At 32.4% G+C, this 20,231-nt stretch overlaps 1 protein-coding gene across 2 annotated transcripts in view; it reads left to right on the forward strand.

The window, feature by feature from the left end:
• The window catches only part of LOC117334185 (dual oxidase 2-like), a 62,515-nt gene extending 43,505 nt beyond the window's left edge, over nucleotides 1-19,010 (forward strand). The window contains exons 22-32 of one of the 2 annotated variants that reach the window (XR_004534058.1): nucleotides 5,269-5,474; nucleotides 6,882-7,112; nucleotides 8,571-8,664; nucleotides 9,509-9,558; nucleotides 9,777-10,058; nucleotides 10,969-11,204; nucleotides 12,214-12,375; nucleotides 13,321-13,476; nucleotides 14,726-14,854; nucleotides 18,203-18,417; nucleotides 18,470-18,899. Coding sequence is in view for 1 of the 2 variants with exons in the window: in XM_033893663.1 (XP_033749554.1) it covers nucleotides 5,269-5,474; nucleotides 6,882-7,112; nucleotides 8,571-8,664; nucleotides 9,509-9,558; nucleotides 9,777-10,058; nucleotides 10,969-11,204; nucleotides 12,214-12,375; nucleotides 13,321-13,476; nucleotides 14,726-14,854; nucleotides 18,203-18,325 (1,669 nt within the window). In the remaining variant the exon portion in view is untranslated. Of the gene's footprint in view, nucleotides 1-5,268; nucleotides 5,475-6,881; nucleotides 7,113-8,570; nucleotides 8,665-9,508; nucleotides 9,559-9,776; nucleotides 10,059-10,968; nucleotides 11,205-12,213; nucleotides 12,376-13,320; nucleotides 13,477-14,725; nucleotides 14,855-18,202 lie in introns of both variants that reach the window. The other variant, XM_033893663.1, reaches the window with a different exon arrangement.
• The last annotated feature ends 1,221 nt before the right edge of the window (nucleotides 19,011-20,231 follow it).

The following is a 20,231-nucleotide window of genomic DNA, read 5'->3' on the forward strand; positions in this document are numbered from 1 at the left end:
AGTACACTATATATACAGTATATTGTCAATATAGTCATGGACAAAGTACAATATAATATCGTCAATATAGTCATGGACAAAGTACACTATAATATTGTCAATATAGTCATGGACAAAGTACACTATAATATTGTCAATATAGTCATAGACAAAGTACACTATATATACTGTCAATATAGTCATGGACAAAGTACACTATATATACTGTCAATATAGTCATGGACAAAGTACAATATAATATTGTCAATATAATCATGGAGAAAGTACACTATAATATTGTCAATATAGTCATAAACAAAGTACACTATATATATACTGTCAATATAGTCATAGACAAAGTACACTATAATACTGTCAATATAGTCATGGACAAAGTACACTATACATACTGTCAATATAGTCATGGACAAAGTACACTACTGTGTATATATACTGTCAGTATAGTCATGGACAAAGTACACTATATCTACTGTCAATATAGTCATAGACAAAGTACACTATACATACTGTCAATATAGTCATGGACAAAGTACACTATAATATTGTCAATATAGTCATAGACAAAGTACACTATATATACTGTCAATATAGTCATGGACAAAGTACAATATAATATTGTGAATATAGTCATGGAGAAAGTACACTACAATACTGTCAATATAGTCATGGAAAAAGTACACTATATATACAGTATATTGTCAATATAGTCATGGACAAAGTACAATATAATATCGTCAATATAGTCATGGACAAAGTACACTATAATATTGTCAATATAGTCATGGACAAAGTACACTATAATATTGTCAATATAGTCATAGACAAAGTACACTATATATACTGTCAATATAGTCATGGACAAAGTACAATATAATATTGTCAATATAGTCATGGAGAAAGTACACTATAATATTGTCAATATAGTCATAAACAAAGTACACTATATATATACTGTCAATATAGTCATGGACAAAGTACACTATACATACTGTCAATATAGTCATGGACAAAGTACACTATATATACTGTCAGTATAGTCATGGACAAAGTACACTATATATACTGTCAATATAGTCATAGACAAAGTACACTATACATACTGTCAATATAGTCATGGACAAAGTACACTATAATATTGTCAATATAGTCATAGACAAAGTACACTATATATATACTGTCAATATAGTCATAGACAAAGTACACTATATATACTGTCAATATAGTCATGGACAAAGTACACTACAATACTGTCAATATAGTCATGGAAAAAGTACACTATATATACAGTATATTGTCAATATAGTCATGGACAAAGTACAATATAATATTGTCAATATAGTCATGGACAAAGTACACTATATATACTGTCAATATAGTCATGGACAAAGTACAATATAATATTGTCAATATAATCATGGAGAAAGTACACTATAATATTGTCAATATAGTCATAAACAAAGTACACTATATATATACTGTCAATATAGTCATAGACAAAGTACACTATAATACTGTCGATATAGTCATGGCCAAAGTACACTATAATACTGTCAATATAGTCATGGACAAAGTACACTATAATACTGTCAATATAGTCATGGACAAAGTACACTATACATACTGTCAATATAGTCATGGACAAAGTACACTATATATACTGTCAGTATAGTCATGGACAAAGTACACTATATATACTGTCAATATAGTCATAGACAAAGTACACAATACATACTGTCAATATAGTCATGGACAAAGTACACTATAATATTGTCAATATAGTCATAGACAAAGTACACTATATATATACTGTCAATATAGTCATAGACAAAGTACACTATATATACTGTCAATATAGTCATGGACAAAGTACACTACAATACTGTCAATATAGTCATGGAAAAAGTACACTATATATACAGTATATTGTCAATATAGTCATGGACAAAGTACAATATAATATTGTCAATATAGTCATGGACAAAGTACACTATATATACTGTCAATATAGTCATGGACAAAGTACAATATAATATTGTCAATATAATCATGGAGAAAGTACACTATAATATTGTCAATATAGTCATAAACAAAGTACACTATATATATACTGTCAATATAGTCATAGACAAAGTACACTATAATACTGTCGATATAGTCATGGCCAAAGTACACTATAATACTGTCAATATAGTCATGGACAAAGAACACTATACATACTGTCAATATAGTCATGGACAAAGTACACTATAATACTGTCAATATAGTCATGGACAAAGTACACTATACATACTGTCAATATAGTCATGGACAAAGTACACTATATATACTGTCAGTATAGTCATGGACAAAGTACACTATATATACTGTCAATATAGTCATAGACAAAGTACACAATACATACTGTCAATATAGTCATGGACAAAGTACACTATAATATTGTCAATATAGTCATAGACAAAGTACACTATATATATACTGTCAATATAGTCATAGACAAAGTACACTATATATACTGTCAATATAGTCATGGACAAAGTACACTACAATACTGTCAATATAGTCATGGAAAAAGTACACTATATATACAGTATATTTTCAATATAGTCATGGACAAAGTACAATATAATATTGTCAATATAGTCATGGACAAAGTACACTATATATACTGTCAATATAGTCATGGACAAAGTACAATATAATATTGTCAATATAATCATGGAGAAAGTACACTATAATATTGTCAATATAGTCATAAACAAAGTACACTATATATATACTGTCAATATAGTCATAGACAAAGTACACTATAATACTGTCGATATAGTCATGGCCAAAGTACACTATAATACTGTCAATATAGTCATGGACAAAGAACACTATACATACTGTCAATATAGTCATGGACAAAGTACACTATAATACTGTCAATATAGTCATGGACAAAGTACACTATACATACTGTCAATATAGTCATGGACAAAGTACACTATATATACTGTCAGTATAGTCATGGACAAAGTACACTATATATACTGTCAATATAGTCATAGACAAAGTACACAATACATACTGTCAATATAGTCATGGACAAAGTACACTATAATATTGTCAATATAGTCATAGACAAAGTACACTATATATATACTGTCAATATAGTCATAGACAAAGTACACTATAATACTGTCAATATAGTTATCGACAAAGTACACTATAATACTGTCAATATAGTCATAGACAAAGTACACTATATATATATATATATATATACTGTCAATATAGTCATGGTCAAAGTACACTATAATACTGTCAATATAGTCAGAGACAAAGTACACTATATATATATACTGTCAATATAGTTATGGACAAAGTACACTATAAGATTGTCAATATAGTCATAGACAAAGTACACTATATATATACTGTCAATATAGTTATGGACAAAGTACACTATATATATATATATATATACTGTCAATATAGTCATAGACAAAGTACACTATGCATACTGTCAATATAGTCATAGACGAAGTACACTATACATACTGTCAATATAGTCATAGACAAAGTACACTATACATACTGTCAATATAGTCATAGACAAAGTACACTATATATACTGTCAATATAGTCATAGACAAAGTTCACTATATATATATACTGTCAATATAGTCATAGACAAAGTACACTATAATACTGTCAATATAGTCATAGACAAAGTACACTATATATATATTGTCAATATAGTCATGGACAAAATACACTATATATACTGTCAATATAGCCATAGACAAAGTACACTATACATACTGTCAATATAGTCATGGTCAAAGTACACTATAATACTGTATATATAGCCATAGACAAAGTACACTATATATACTGTCAATATAGTTATGGACAAAGTACACTACAATACTGTCAATATAGTCATAGACAAAGTACACTATATATATATATAGTTAGCGCTGTCGTCATATATATATGACGAAAGCGCTAACGGAGAGTTGTTTTTTTTATTTTTCTTTTATAATTCGTCCGTAAGGATAAAAACAATTTATTATCTATATTTATATATATACTGTCAATATAGTTATGGACAAAGTACACTATATATACTGTCAATATAGTTATAGACAAAGTACACTATAATACTGTCAATATAGTCATGGACAAATTACTCTATATATACTGTCAATATAGTCATAGACAATGTACACTATAATACTGTCAATATAGTCATGGACAAAGTACACTTTAATACTGTCAATATAGTCATAGACAAAGTACACTATATAAACTGTCAATATAGCCATAGACAAAGTACACTGTAATACTGTCAATATAGTCATAGACAAAGTAAACTATAATACTGTCAATATAGTCATGGACAAAGTAAACTATAATACTGTCAATATAGTCATAGACAAAGTACACTATATATACTGTCAATATAGTCATGGACAAAGTAAACTATAATACTGCCAATATAGTCATAGACAAAGTACACTATATATACTGTCAATATAGTCATGGACAAAGTAAACTATAATACTGTCAATATAGTCATAGACAAAGTACACTATAATACTGTCAATATAGTCATGGACAAAGTACACGATATATATATATACTGTCAATATAGTCATGGACAAAGTACACTATATATATATATACTGTCAATATAGTCATGGAAAAAGTACACTATACATACTGTCAATATAGTCATAGACAAAGTACACTTTATATACTGTCAATATAGCCATAGACAAAGTACACTATAATACTGTCAATATAGTCATAGACAAAGTAAACTATAATACTGTCAATATAGTCATAGACAAAGTACACTATACATACTGTCAATATAGTCATAGACAAAGTAAACTATAATACTGTCAATATAGTCATGGACAAAGTAAACTATAATACTGTCAATATAGTCATAGACAAAGTACACTATAATACTGTCAATATAGTCATAGACAAAGTACACTATAATACTGTCAATATAGTCATGGACAAAGTACACTATACACTATTAACTATATATATATGCTTTCAATATAGTCACAGATTTTGTACCTATGAGTGGGAATGAGGGTGAATTCAGGAGTGATGTTTTATAATGGTGTATATGTAATGATTGGGAATCAAAGTGAACTTGGGAGTGTAATTCTTAATGGTGTACGTATATATATAATGAGTTGGAATCAGGGTGAATTTGGGAGTGATGTTTTATAATTCAAAATATTTCAATGTGTATTTCAGTAAATCGTCAAAGGGAAAGGGACTGTCAAATCGTAAGAGAGGCACTACAGTGAGGGTGACAACAAAAACACTCGCTTACCCAAAGACAAGGATGGGCCAGCTGTGGTTCCAGTTCACATCCTGGGTAGCCACCTACCAGCTAGTTATATTCTGGACCGTTCTCTACACGCTCTGCCTCGCAGGCGTCTTTGCTGAACGTGCTTTCTGTAAGTAAAATTGTTACAAATACAACTGTCGCAAACATTTAGGGGCTTGATTTGATGAGGAAAAATGTCTAGATAATTGGATCAAATTATTTTACAAGTTTCTAAAATTGATATTAATAGGATTTTGCAGGTGAGAAAAAGCCAGATGTGTTGGCAGATGAATGAAAGTCTAGTTAAGATGGTAAAAGACAAGTGTACCATACAGTAGGCTTAGCAATGTTAACTTTTCATCATCATGTTATAAATAGATTTGGTGGTTTTCTGTATCAGTGTTGAAGTGTTTAATAATGCTCTGCCAAGTATTGGGTTTTCATGAGTCAATCTACCAATTATGGAGTTTTTAGGAGTCATTCTACCAATTATGGAGTTTTTAGGAGACATTCTTCCAATTATGGAGATTTTAGGAGACATTCTACCAATTATGGAGTTTTTAGGAGACATTCTGCCAATTATGGAGTTATTAGGAGACATTCTACCAATTATGGAGTTTTTAGGGGTCATTCTACCAATTATGGAGTTTTTAGGAGTCATTCTACCAATTATGGAGTTTTTAGGAGTCATTCTACCAATTATGGAGTTTTTAGGAGACATTCTACCAATTATGGAGTTATTAGGAGACATTCTACAAATTATGGAGTTATTAGGAGACATTCTACCAATTATGGAGTTATTAGGAGACATTCTAACAATTATGGAGTTTTTAAGAGTCATTCTACCAATTATGGAGTTTTTAGGAGTCATTCTACCAATTATGGAGTTATTAGGAGACATTCTACCAATTATGGAGTTTTTAGGAGTCATTCTACCAATTATGGAGTTTTTAGGAGACATTCTACCAATTATGGAGTTATTAGGAGACATTCTACAAATTATGGAGTTATTAGGAGACATTCTACCAATTATGGAGTTATTAGGAGACATTCTACCAATTATGGAGTTTTTAGGAGTCATTCTACCAATTATGGAGTTATTAGGAGACATTCTACCAATTATGGAGTTTTTAGGAGACATTCTACAAATTATGGAGTTATTAGGAGACATTCTACAAATTATGGAGTTATTAGGAGACATTCTACCAATTATGGAGTTTTTAGGAGACATTCTACCAATTATGGAGTTTTTAGGAGACATTCTACCAATTATGGAGATTTTAGGAGTCATTCTACCAATTATTGAGTTTTTAGGAGACATTCTGCCAATTATGGAGTTTTTAGGAGTCATTCTACAAATTATGGAGTTTTTAGGAGACGTTCTACCAATTATGAAATTTTTAGGATTCATTTTGCCAATTATAGTAGCCAAGTGAATTAATTATCATTGAACTTACATTATGAAATTATATAGTAATTTTTGAACTGTATAATTATTGTCAGTAGTATCTATGTTAAAGGCTGTTACTTATTACAGATTATTCTGTGGAGCGTGAACATGCTGGGCTGCGTCGAATCGCTGGCTATGGGGTAACAATAACTCGAGGGGCTGCCAGTGCCATGATGTTTACATATTGCCCGCTACTCATAACTATGAGTCGAAACTTGATCACATTCTTCCGTGAAACTTCTCTGCACCGATTCTTTCCCTGGGACTCGATGCACTTCCTTCACAAGTATATCGCATTCTGGGGTCTCTTTTTCACAAGTAAGTCCAAAGTCAGAGGATTAAAGAACATTTATATGTCATGATGTGTAAGGACATGGAGTAAGAAATTTCACACTAGAAGAATTAACTGGTCTATACCCAGATATACTGATCTATACTGGTCTATACCCAGATATACTGGTCTATACCCAGGTATACTGATCTATACCCAGGTATACTGGTCTGTACCCAGGTATACTGGTCTATACCCAGGTGTACTGATCTATACTGATCTATACCCAGGTATACTGGTGTATACTGATCTATACCCAGGTATACTGGTCTATACCCAGGTATACTGATCTATACCCAGGTATACTGGTCTATACCCAGGTATACTGTATACCTGGTAATTTTCGCCCCCGTTTAATTTTCGCCATTTTCGCCCTTTGAAGATAGGGCGAATTTAAGATGAAAGCGAAAATTTCAAGCTGAGTTGAAGGATTTATAAACCATAGTACATGGGCCAAGTGTAGTCGGATCACAAACATACCCTCTTACTTTTCAACTGTAAAATCACGTACTAGGTTTAGCATTTTCAATTAAAAAACGATACATACCAAGTTATTCTAAAAATTCAGTCTTTTTTTAAAAATTATGTAGTCCAGTCATGGTAAAAATGAAATACAGAGTGGCATCAAATTCCTGCCATGGAAAAGACTAATTTGATGAGTTCACCGTCCTTAATGGTGGCTTCCATTCATGTGTATGTATGTACATGTGAACAAGAGAAAACACTGGTCAGTCATTAGTCACGGTGCGGTGAACTTACATTTGATCGTGTTTGCTTAAAATCACCCATGTATACCCGATACTACTTGAATTAGCAGGGACCTAAAGAAAATCTGAGCACATGCAGGTAACCGTTCTTTGTTTGACACTTGATCACATTTTACATGTCATGCTGGTAAGACAATTGGGGAACTCGATAAGTCCCGAGTGGTCCGAGTGCAACTTGTATTGAGAATTCCGAATGGAATTTTCTGATTTTACAAACGAGGAAAAGGATATTTCTTAAAAAACATTTAGGGTGAATTTAAAATGGGGCTAATATGTTTTGTGTTACCAGGTATATACAGTACTGATCTATACCCAGGTATACTGATCTGTAGCAGGACTGGACTGGGTCGATCATCGGTGACCAGGTAGCTCAATTGGTAGAGCATTCGGCTAGTGTTCGGAGGTCCCGGTTTCGAACCCTGGTCTGGCCGCTACATTTTCTCCTCTCCTGTTACAAAATTGGCGCCCAACCGTGGGGCTCGTGTGTCTTTGAGGGCGAAGACTTGGGGAAAAAAGGAGGGAGGTGTGTAGCGGGACTGGACTGGGTCGATCATCAGTGACCAGGTAGCTCAATTGGTAGAGCATCCGGCTAGTGTTCAGAGGTCCCTGGTTCGAACCCCGGTCTGGCCGCTACATTTTCTCCTCTCCTGTTACACTGTGATTTTGTTGTTTTTTCAGTGGTCCATGTGGTCGGTCACAGTATCAATCTCTACCACATATCTACCCAGTCTTCAGGGGATCTCAACTGTATATTCCGCGAATATTTCAGAGCGTAAGTCTTTACTTTTTTTTTATTATTGATCATAAGGCTGGTAAACACTTGTTATTACAGATATACAACATTTATTATAAAGTTGGTAAACACTTATTATTACGCATATACAACATTTATATAGGCATTGATAAGTTACAACATTTGACCAAGTTATAATAAAATTGATTGTATGATTGATGAGGTATTAGTCATTACACCTGTACATCGTGACTTGGTTTCCCATGGTAACCAAAATTAAAAGAAAAAAATTTACCCCCCTCCCCATTAGAAAAACAACCCACAGCTTAGCACATCTGCACATGGTCCCTAAATATCTCTATGCATTTTCATTGAGATTGGAATAACAGGTTTGGACAAGTAGTCCAGACAAAACATGTCTTATAGAGTTTTGTACGGTTGCTATGGCAATAGTACCATGGTAGGCCATCCCTCAAACCCTTATATTAGATACTAATTTTCAGCTTAATGGGACTATATTTCTTTCATTGAAATATTGAAATTGGTTAACTGTTTTTGGATTAGTCCGGCCAGGGTACAATTTATGTCTCACTTAGTGGCACCAAGGGCCATAACTCTGGTAATTCAATGGCTTTCTTGGACATGTAAAAAAGTTTTGTTGAAATCTATTGTATAATCCTGCTGGCAGGAGTAGGTGGTACAAAATTTCTTCTACGGACGGACGGACACATTGATTCCATTATCCTCCTTTCCCCCCTTCGGGGGCTATGAAAAAAATCATAATTAATTCACATAATTCTATGTAAGAACCTGTATGCCTGTATATAATCCAAAAATCATTGTATATTTTTACAAAGAAAGTAAACAAATAATTTGTTTTCAGACAAGATGTACTGGCATCTTTTCATTACTGGACGTTTACAACTATCACAGGTAAGTCTGAAGTATACGTAACAAGTAATATAGCAAAAAATATCTAGACCTATTAAGATTTAAAACAATAAAGTATATCATAATTACTGGAAATTGAATATGGCGTACTTGTAACAAGTAGATTAATTATGCCTGACCACTTATTTACTAATTTATAGGAGAATAGCGATATACCTATTGTTAAATGTGATATTCATTATTCAATATTTATTAAACAGGACTCACAGGAGTGATTTTGACATTAATCGTCATCGTGATGTATGTGTTTGCCATGCCATTTGCTCGTCGATACGTCTTCAATGCCTTCTGGACGACACATAAATTCTACGTGCTGCTGTACATCTTCAACATCATGCACGGCTCTGGGCGTCTCGTCCAAGCACCCCTGTTCTGGTTGTACTTCCTTCCGTGTCTCGTCATCTTCCTCATTGATAAAATGATCAGTGTTAGTCGTAACAAGATTCAAATAGGGGTCATCAGCGCCGACCTCTTGCCCTCAGGTGAGACTTGTTACATTTTACAATTAATTCTCATGTAAAAAATACTTGTATATATCAAACTCTATACTGATAGCAATCTAACTAAAATCTAGATGGTCATTTTTACAACATTACATGAACATCTAACAACATCGCATAAGGGGTCACGTCAGGATGACCTTTTGGATTAACCAATCAAATTACATGTACTACTTACAGAATCTTGGAAGTGAATTCTTCCGAAATAGCATGACTAGAGTGCATGCCTTGCATAATCTGTCAATTTGTTTCAAGTCATTTCGTCCAACGAAGCACATAGCTATATACATGCTGTACCAAAATGGTTGTCTTCAGTTGCATGATGTGACGAATAGGTGAGATCGATGACATCGAAAAATTGTCAATTTGACCTAAAAGTGAAATATTAAGGTAACAAAGGTCATCCTGACTTGACCCCTTATGTTGGTAGATGTTCATGTAACGTAGTGAGAATGAACATCTACATTTTAATTAGACTGTACTGATATAATAATACTGTTTAGCACACTTGTCTAAAGGGAAAGTGAGCTTATGCTGTGGTGTTGGTCATCCAGCGGTGTCCATCTGGTGTCAACTTTTCCCTATAACCCTTTCAACCCTAAGAAACTTTAGTGGACTCTGCCATTCTTTCATAATTTGAAGTCCAATATGGTCAGTAGGGTTGAAAGAGTAAAACAACTTGTTCTCAAGTAAGAAGCTCCATCATGAAGCAGCCTGAAAATATGTGTGAGTGAAGTGCTACAAAGTTCATTGAAATGAATGACCTTGACTTACAAAGTTCAAAGGCATCAAATGTCTTAAAATCTTAAGATTTAAATTAAGTGATGACTTCTCATTTACCAATGTATCCCGGGTTATGGTAACTTCATGATGAGTGACATCATTCTTTCAGATGTAACAGCTTTAGTTTTCAAGAGACCTGCAAGTTTTGAGTACAAGTCGGGTCAGTGGGTTCGGATTGCCTGCCTTAACCTTGGGAAGAGCGAGTACCATCCGTTTACTTTAACTTCGGCCCCACACGAAGAACATCTCAGTCTCCACATCCGGGCTGTTGGACCCTGGACCACCAACATCCGTGAACTGTATGACCCCGACCGGCTGGAATACAAAAAGTTCAAGCTTCCTAAGGTAAGTCTTCATGAATCCTTACAACAATTAATTCTTACTGACTGTATTAAAAAGGAAATTGTTTTGTTAAAATACAATCTTGGTTCAGGGAACATTCCATTTAATACTTGATACTATGTGATAATTTTATGTACATGTATTCGTATACAAATTAGATCTTGCCACAGGAAACAAGGTTCAACATTAAAAATTTAGGAAAAGGGGTCTCATTGTGGCATTCCTACAAATTAACTATACAAAAAGGGGCATGGCTACAAATTAACTATAGAAAAAGGGTCTCACTGTGGCATGTCTACAAATTAACTATACAAAAAGGGGCATGGCTACAAATTAACAATAGAAAAGGGGTCTCACTGTGACATGCCTTTAAATGTGCTATCAAAATATTATAAAATAAAAGTCTAGCAATAGACGACTTTTTTCACAAACGTATATATTTGATGCAGTTTAATATATTTTGAATTTCCCGGTATTTACATTTGTAACACTATTTCATTGGTCATTCTATTTATCGGCGTTTATTTTTTGGAACGCATGTTCATTGGTCAGTTCTGTACCACGTGACAACTGACCCCTGTTTCAGCATACGAGCCCCACAGGGGACAGATCAATATTTTCAAGCCTCACGCCATCTTTGATTTTTTCCTGAAGAATTCACCCATCAACAACAAAAGCAATTTAACCCTCCCACCTCACCCTTATTTCATGTTTTGTATATAATATTTACTATGTATTGTATTGAATAGTACTTCAAATGTTTAACTTTGTATATGTGGCGGGCGCTTAATTTATAGGCCGCACCTTTACTCATAAAAAATGTTATCTAAAAAGTTTGGTAATTCTTTTTAAAATATGTTTAAATAAATATTCGACCATCTAAAAGATGAGCCTTATTTCGCCAATACCATGTTGTGTCATTTTCTCTGAATAAACAGAGCTTGCTGTCCTGTTAGGAGGTGTGAGGGTTATTCTAGGAGTGCAGTGTAAAAAAAGTGATTATGTTTTGCAGCTGTTCCTGGATGGCCCCTATGGGGAGGGACACCAGGATTGGTACCGATTCCAGATAGCTATCCTGGTTGGTGGTGGAATTGGAGTCACACCTTTCGCCTCCATCTTGAAAGACATTGTACACAAGTCAAAAATTGATGATTTCAGATTTCCCTGCAAAAAGGTTGGTTCACCGCCATACATGTAGAAGGATTGTAGTACATCACAGTAGATATATATCATAGTGGTGGGTAAGGATTGTAGTATATCACAGTAGATATATATCATAGTGGTGGGTAAGGATTGTAGTACATCACAGTAGATATATATCATAGTGGTGGGTAAGGATTGTAGTATATCACAGTAGATATATATCATAGTTATACCTGGTGGGTAAGGATTGTAGTATATCACAGTAGATATATATCGTAGTTATACCTGGTGGGTAAGGATTGTAGTATATCACAGTAGATATATATCATAGTGGTGGGTAAGGATTGTAGTATATCACAGTAGATATATATCATCGTTATACCTGGTGGGTAAGGATTGTAGTATATCACAGTAGATATATATCATAGTGGTGGGTAAGGATTGTAGTATATCACAGTAGATATATATCATAGTGGTGGGTAAGGATTGTAGTATATCACAGTAGATATATATCATAGTGGTGGGTAAGGATTGTAGTACATCACAGTAGATATATATCATAGTGGTGGGTAAGGATTGTAGTATATCACAGTAGATATAATATCATGGTTATACTTGATGGATAAGACATGTACTATTTAAAAGGCAGGCCTTGAGCGGTTTGTAAATTAACCTCAGGAAACTTCTTAACTTCAAAACTTTCCCTAGGAAAACATCAGTAGATTTAATGTAAAAATCTTGGCTTAGTAACCTTCCATAAATTCTGTCACTCTTTACAATGGAGAAATTTACCTGATGGAGTCTCCTACTTAAGTTGAGGAATATTGATGAGACCTGGTCCAGGTGTATCTTTCTTCTTTCTCTTTTTTTTTTCCCCATTTCTAAGACAGACTTTGGAAAGTAACATGTTAGTTTTTGGTATAAGGTCCTCATTAATTTAGTAGTTTAGTATACAGATTTTATCTCGATGTTTCAGGTCTACTTCCTATGGGTTACTCGTACACAGAAGCAGTTCGAATGGATGACGGATATTATCCGGGAGGTTGAAAACAACGACTTGAAAAACTTTGTGGATGTTCACATCTTTATCACACAGTTCAAGGAGAAGTTCGACTTCAGGACGACCATGTTGGTAAGGAAACAGAATTTATAGTGTCCTGACAAAACTGATTAACATATTAAAGGTCAAGGTCGTTAAAGTAGATTTTCTATTGCTGCCAAGGTATAGATTGTACAGTCATTGTCTTCCACATAATACAATTCCTTTGTAATGCCAGTCTTTGTTAGGGATTGTATTGAAATGACAAGTCTGGTTGACTACTCATAAAAAGTAAAATGCTATTATTCATAAACTTTATCTTCTTTGTGGAGGGGCCGCGGTGGCCGAGTGGTTAAGGTGTCCCGACACTTTAACACTACCTCTGGGTTGCGAGTTCGAAACCAGTATGTAGGGCAGTTGCCAGGTACTGACCGTAGGCCGGTGGTTTTTCTCCGGGTACTCCACCTCCAAAACCTGGCACATCCTTAAATGACCCTGGCTGTTAATAGGACGTTAAACAAAAACAAACAAACCTTCTTTGTGATTTTGTCAACATTTACCAAAGACAATACCTATTATCCTGAGAAGGCAGAAAGTTGCATTTTAATATTGTGTTCCAATGCGTAATTTTATTTTTTTTAATATCAATTTTGGATACAAATAATTGTCCATTGACTAAGTTCTAGCTATTTTATACACCTACCTTATTGTAAGGTGCCATGTTACTGAAATTGTGTCCATACAGAAATATAGGAGCCGCGGTGGCCGAGTGGTTAAGGTGTCCCGACACTTTATCACTAGCCCTCCACCTCTGGGTTGCGAGTTCGAAACCTACGTGGGGCAGTTGCCAGGTACTGACTGTAGGCCGGTCAGGTTTTTTCCCCGGGTACTCCGGCTTTCCTCCACCTCCAAAACCTGGCACATCCTTAAATGACCCTGGCTGTTAATAGGACGTTAAACAAAACAAACCAAATCCAAATACAGAAATATATGGTCCTTATAGTTATAAAATAAGGTTTAATTTTCTTTGAAGGTCTGGGACATTCACCAAACTAGGTGAACAGCTATATACATAGTATGCACTTAAAACGATATGTACATCTTGGGAATTCAAAATGTTATGTACTGGAATAAGGCCTATTGTTCATCTAGTTCATTACAGCATCTGCTAGTTGTTGGTTTCAATTTGTTTTTGGTTGCTGTGACCTATATTTCTGCTTCATTAATATTTGTAAGAATTTGTGTTATAAGATCCAATTCTTTCAAAGTTTCAGTAGGAATGAGGGCAGACATAAAAATGCTGAAGAGTTGTTTTATAATTTTGTCTTTTTTGTTTCTACAGTACATTTGCGAGCGCCACTTCCAAAAGGTTGCTGGGAAAAGTTTATTCACTGGACTGAGTGCCACCACCCATTTTGGCAGACCACAGTTTCAGGATATTCTCAAGTCTATTAGCAACGAACATCCATCGGTATAGTCCATCATAGCATATAGATATAACCTTGTTATAGACAAGTATTCTATTGTACAGAGCAGGACAGACCAAATACATTATCATCACACAACTAACTATAGTTTATAGTACATTATCATCACACAACTAACTATAGTTTATAGTACATTATCATCACACAACTATAGTTTATAGTACATTATCATCACACAACTATAGTTTATAGTACATTATCATCAGACAACTAACTATAGTTTATAGTACATTATCATCACACAACTAACTATAGTTTATTGTACATTATCATCACACAACTAACTATAGTTTATTGTACATTATCATCAGACAACTATAGTTTATAGTACATTATCATCACACAACTAACTATAGTTTATAGTACATTATCATCACACAACTAACTATAGTTTATAGTACATTATCATCACACAACTATAGTTTATAGTACATTATCATCAGACAACTAACTATAGTTTATAGTACATTATCATCACACAACTAACTATAGTTTATAGTACATTATCATCACACAACTAACTATAGTTTATAGTACATTATCATCAGACAACTAACTACAGTTTATAGTACATTATCATCACACAACTAACTATAGTTTATAGTACATTATCATCACACAACTAACTATAGTTTATAGTACATTATCATCACACAACTAACTATAGTTTATAGTACATTATCATCAGACAACTAACTATAGTTTATAGTACATTATCATCACACAACTATATAGTTTATAGTACATTATCATCACACAACTAACTATAGTTTATTGTACATTATCATCAGACAACTAACTAAAGTTTATAGTACATTATCATCAGACAACTAACTATAGTTTATAGTACATTATCATCACACAACTATATAGTTTATAGTACATTATCATCACACAACTAACTATAGTTTATAGTACATTATCATCAGACAACTATAGTTTATAGTACATTATCATCACACAACTAACTATAGTTTATTGTACATTATCATCAGACAACTAACTATAGTTTATAGTACATTATCATCACACAACTAACTATAGTTTATAGTACATTATCATCAGACAACTATAGTTTATAGTACATTATCATCACACAACTAACTATAGTTTATAGTACATTATCATCAGACAACTAACTATAGTTTATAGTACATTATCATCACACAACTATATAGTTTATAGTACATTATCATCACACAACTAACTATAGTTTATTGTACATTATCATCAGACAACTAACTAAAGTTTATAGTACATTATCATCACACAACTATATAGTTTATAGTACATTATCATCACACAACTAACTATAGTTTATTGTACATTATCATCAGACAACTAACTATAGTTTATAGTACATTATCATCAGACAACTATAGTGTATAGTACATTATCATCAGACAACTATAGTTTATAGTACATTATCATCAGACAACTATAGTGTATAGTACATTATCATCACACAACTATAGTTTATAGTACATTATCATCAGACAACTATAGTTTATAGTACATTATCATCACACAACTAACTATAGTTTATTGTACATTATCATCAGACAACTAACTATAGTTTATAGTACATTATCATCACACAACTAACTATATTTTATTGTACATTATCATCACACAACTAACTATAGTTTATAGTACATTATCATCAGACAACTAACTATAGTTTATTGTACATTATCATCAGACAACCAACTATAGTTTATAGTACATTATCATCACACAACTAACTATAGTTTATAGTACATTATCATCACACAACTAACTATAGTTTATAGTACATTATCATCAGACAACTAACTATAGTTTATAGTACATTATCATCAGACAACCAACTATAGTTTATAGTACATTATCATCAGACAACCAACTATAGTTTATAGTACATTATCATCACACAACTAACTATAGTTTATATTACATTATCATCAGACAACTATAGTTTATAGTACATTATCATCAGACAACCAACTATAGTTTATAGTACATTATCATCACACAACTATAGTTTATAGTACATTATCATCACACAACTAACTATAGTTTATTGTACATTATCATCAGACAACTAACTATAGTTTATAGTACATTATCATCACACAACTAACTATAGTTTATTGTACATTATCATCACACAACTAACTATAGTTTATAGTACATTATCATCAGACAACTAACTATAGTTTATTGTACATTATCATCAGACAACCAACTATAGTTTATAGTACATTATCATCACACAACTAACTATAGTTTATAGTACATTATCATCACACAACTAACTATAGTTTATAGTACATTATCATCAGACAACTAACTATAGTTTATAGTACATTATCATCAGACAACCAACTATAGTTTATAGTACATTATCATCAGACAACCAACTATAGTTTATAGTACATTATCATCACACAACTAACTATAGTTTATATTACATTATCATCAGACAACTATAGTTTATAGTACATTATCATCAGACAACCAACTATAGTTTATAGTACATTATCATCAGACAACCGACTATAGTTTATAGTACATTATCATCACACAACCAACTATAGTTTATAGTACATTATCATCACACAACTATAGTTTATAGTACATTATCATCACACAACTAACTATAGTTTATAGTACATTATCATCACACAACTAACTATAGTTTATAGTACATTATCATCACACAACTAACTATAGTTTATAGTACATTATCATCAGACAACTAACTATAGTTTATAGTACATTTTCATCACACAACTAACTATAGTTTATAGTACATTATCATCACACAACTAACTATAGTTTATAGTACATTATCATCACACAACTATAGTTTATAGTACATTATCATCACACAACTAACTATAGTTTATAGTACATTTTCATCACACAACTAACTATAGTTTATAGTACATTATCATCACACAACTAAAGTTTATAGTACATTATCATCACACAACTATAGTTTATAGTACATTATCATCACACAACTATAGTTTATAGTACATTATCATCACACAACTATAGTTTATAGTACATTATCATCAGACAACTATAGTTTATAGTACATTATCATCAGACAACTATAGTTTATAGTACATTATCATCACACAACTATAGTTTATAGTACATTATCATCACACAACTATAGTTTATAGTACATTATCATCAGACAACTAACTAAAGTTTATAGTACATTATCACCAGACAACTAACTAAAGTTTATAGTATACATCGTATATTAAAACCATTATGATGTATTATATAAACCGATGATGAATCCGTTCTTACGTCCAGTGTTTTCGTATTTACAGGTTAATCGTGTCGGAGTGTTCAGCTGTGGCCCTCCACCAATGACCAACCAACTGGACAGGACCTGCTCTGACCTCAACAAAATTCAGGGTACCATATTCAAACACCACTTTGAGAACTTTTAGACGGGAGATACAGTACATGTTTGGGACAGTCCCTTCTGCCATTAAACAAAGATTTCTGCAAAATGTCCAGGAGAATCCATCTTCAGGGATGCTCATCTACCTGTTGGAATGTCCAAGAGAATCCGTCTTCAGAGATGTATATCTACCTGCTTGAAAGTATAATGTGTCTATGACAGTTTGACACACAAGTCTCTGTAGTTGAAATGTATATATGATTGACATCTATGACAGGTTACTGTTATCTCTCTGTAGGCAGAGATTGGTGAGTATGGAGGTACAGTGTATTATTGATATCCCTAAAGGGTTTTAATGTCATGTATTACACTTTATTTGGGGGATTTCTGAAAGAAATCTTTCCCAAATTATGACATTTAATACCTGTGTAAACAGCACTACTTTTTTTAGGATAAAGTATATTTTTGTTTATAAAAGCTGGTTAAGTGGCTTAATGACATTTGGGGAAAAAATCGCTACTGTATTTGTATATATCGCATACATTCAAAGATTTTTAGAGGGCTAGCTGCAGGTGTTCGTTTTTACTTTTTTTTTTTGTTTTTTTTTGTTTTTTTTTGTTTTCTTTTTTTTTCAGTTTTGAAATCTTTTTACTAATTAAGCATTGATGTCATTTTTTTTTAGTTTCATCGGGGTATGAAACAAATTTTGTTTGCAAACTTCTGTAAGAATCCGCTATGCGGATTCATACAGTTTGCAAACAAAAATTGACATCAACGTTTATAATAAATTTCGAAAATGATTTTCTAATTTAAAACATGTTTTATGTACAATTTTACTGGTTTTAAATGGGATTCTTTTTCTCAAATCAATACGCAACGTCAATTGTCGTATTGTGACGTCACATTTTTCACGCCATTCTCGGAATTTCTTTCATAGAAGAATGAAAAGAATTTTTCGACCAATCACATTTGAGTATTTACCATGAAAACAAAGAAAAATTAATTATTGGTGTTTAAGCATAAGTTTAATTGGAGAACTACATGTAATATGCACTCCATGTAGTAAGGATTCAAGATGATGATCAGGCGATATTTATGAATGATTCTACAAATGCTTTAAAAGATTTGACTTGCATGTCGTTAAGCTATAGATTAAATTGATATGTACATTTTGTAACTGGATCAGTTTATATGAACATTGCTCATTGAAAGAGTGACTGTGATTGTATAATTTACAGCTTCTAGTATATAACTCATGCAAGTATCGGTGAGTGACTGATGATACATGTACATACATCGGATGTTTGTTACCTACGCAATTTGTCAGATAACTAATTAAAAAAAAAAAATGAAAAAAAAAAATTATTTAAATATTTTTTATGCCATCTACGAAAGACTTTAAAATTTAATCTGTATTACTACATTTTCCTGAAGTTTTGTTTTGATTTTATATAGATATCACAAATACATAACATTGTAAGAAAAATACATAATAAAAAATAATTATTGGGAAACCCTAATAGAAAACATTAGAAAATAGCTAGTTTTCAAAAGTTTTCGGGAATCCTCCACAGAAATACCTAGTAATATCAAACTGGTTTTGGGGACTCTAACAGAAATACCCAGTAATATTTAACATTCAAAAATAGTTTTTCAGGAATCCTTAATAGAAATATCTATTATTAAATATATTTCTACATTAAGAAATATTTTTCGGGAATCCCTAACGTAAATAAATACATACCCAGTACTATTTAGATGTATCAGTTCATGATCAAAGATCATTGAATATCTACATCCAATCCAAATAGTTTGTAAATTTGATCCTTTATATAAATATCATATCTATATTAAAACACATTCCATCTACATATTTCATAAATAAGTTTCTTTTCATCTACATCAATATCATGCTTGTTGTACTGTTACATTTGTCAGGATTATATTTCAGC

This window comes from Pecten maximus, chromosome 9, assembly GCF_902652985.1.
Source record: "Pecten maximus chromosome 9, xPecMax1.1, whole genome shotgun sequence".
Taxonomy (NCBI): domain Eukaryota; kingdom Metazoa; phylum Mollusca; class Bivalvia; order Pectinida; family Pectinidae; genus Pecten; species Pecten maximus.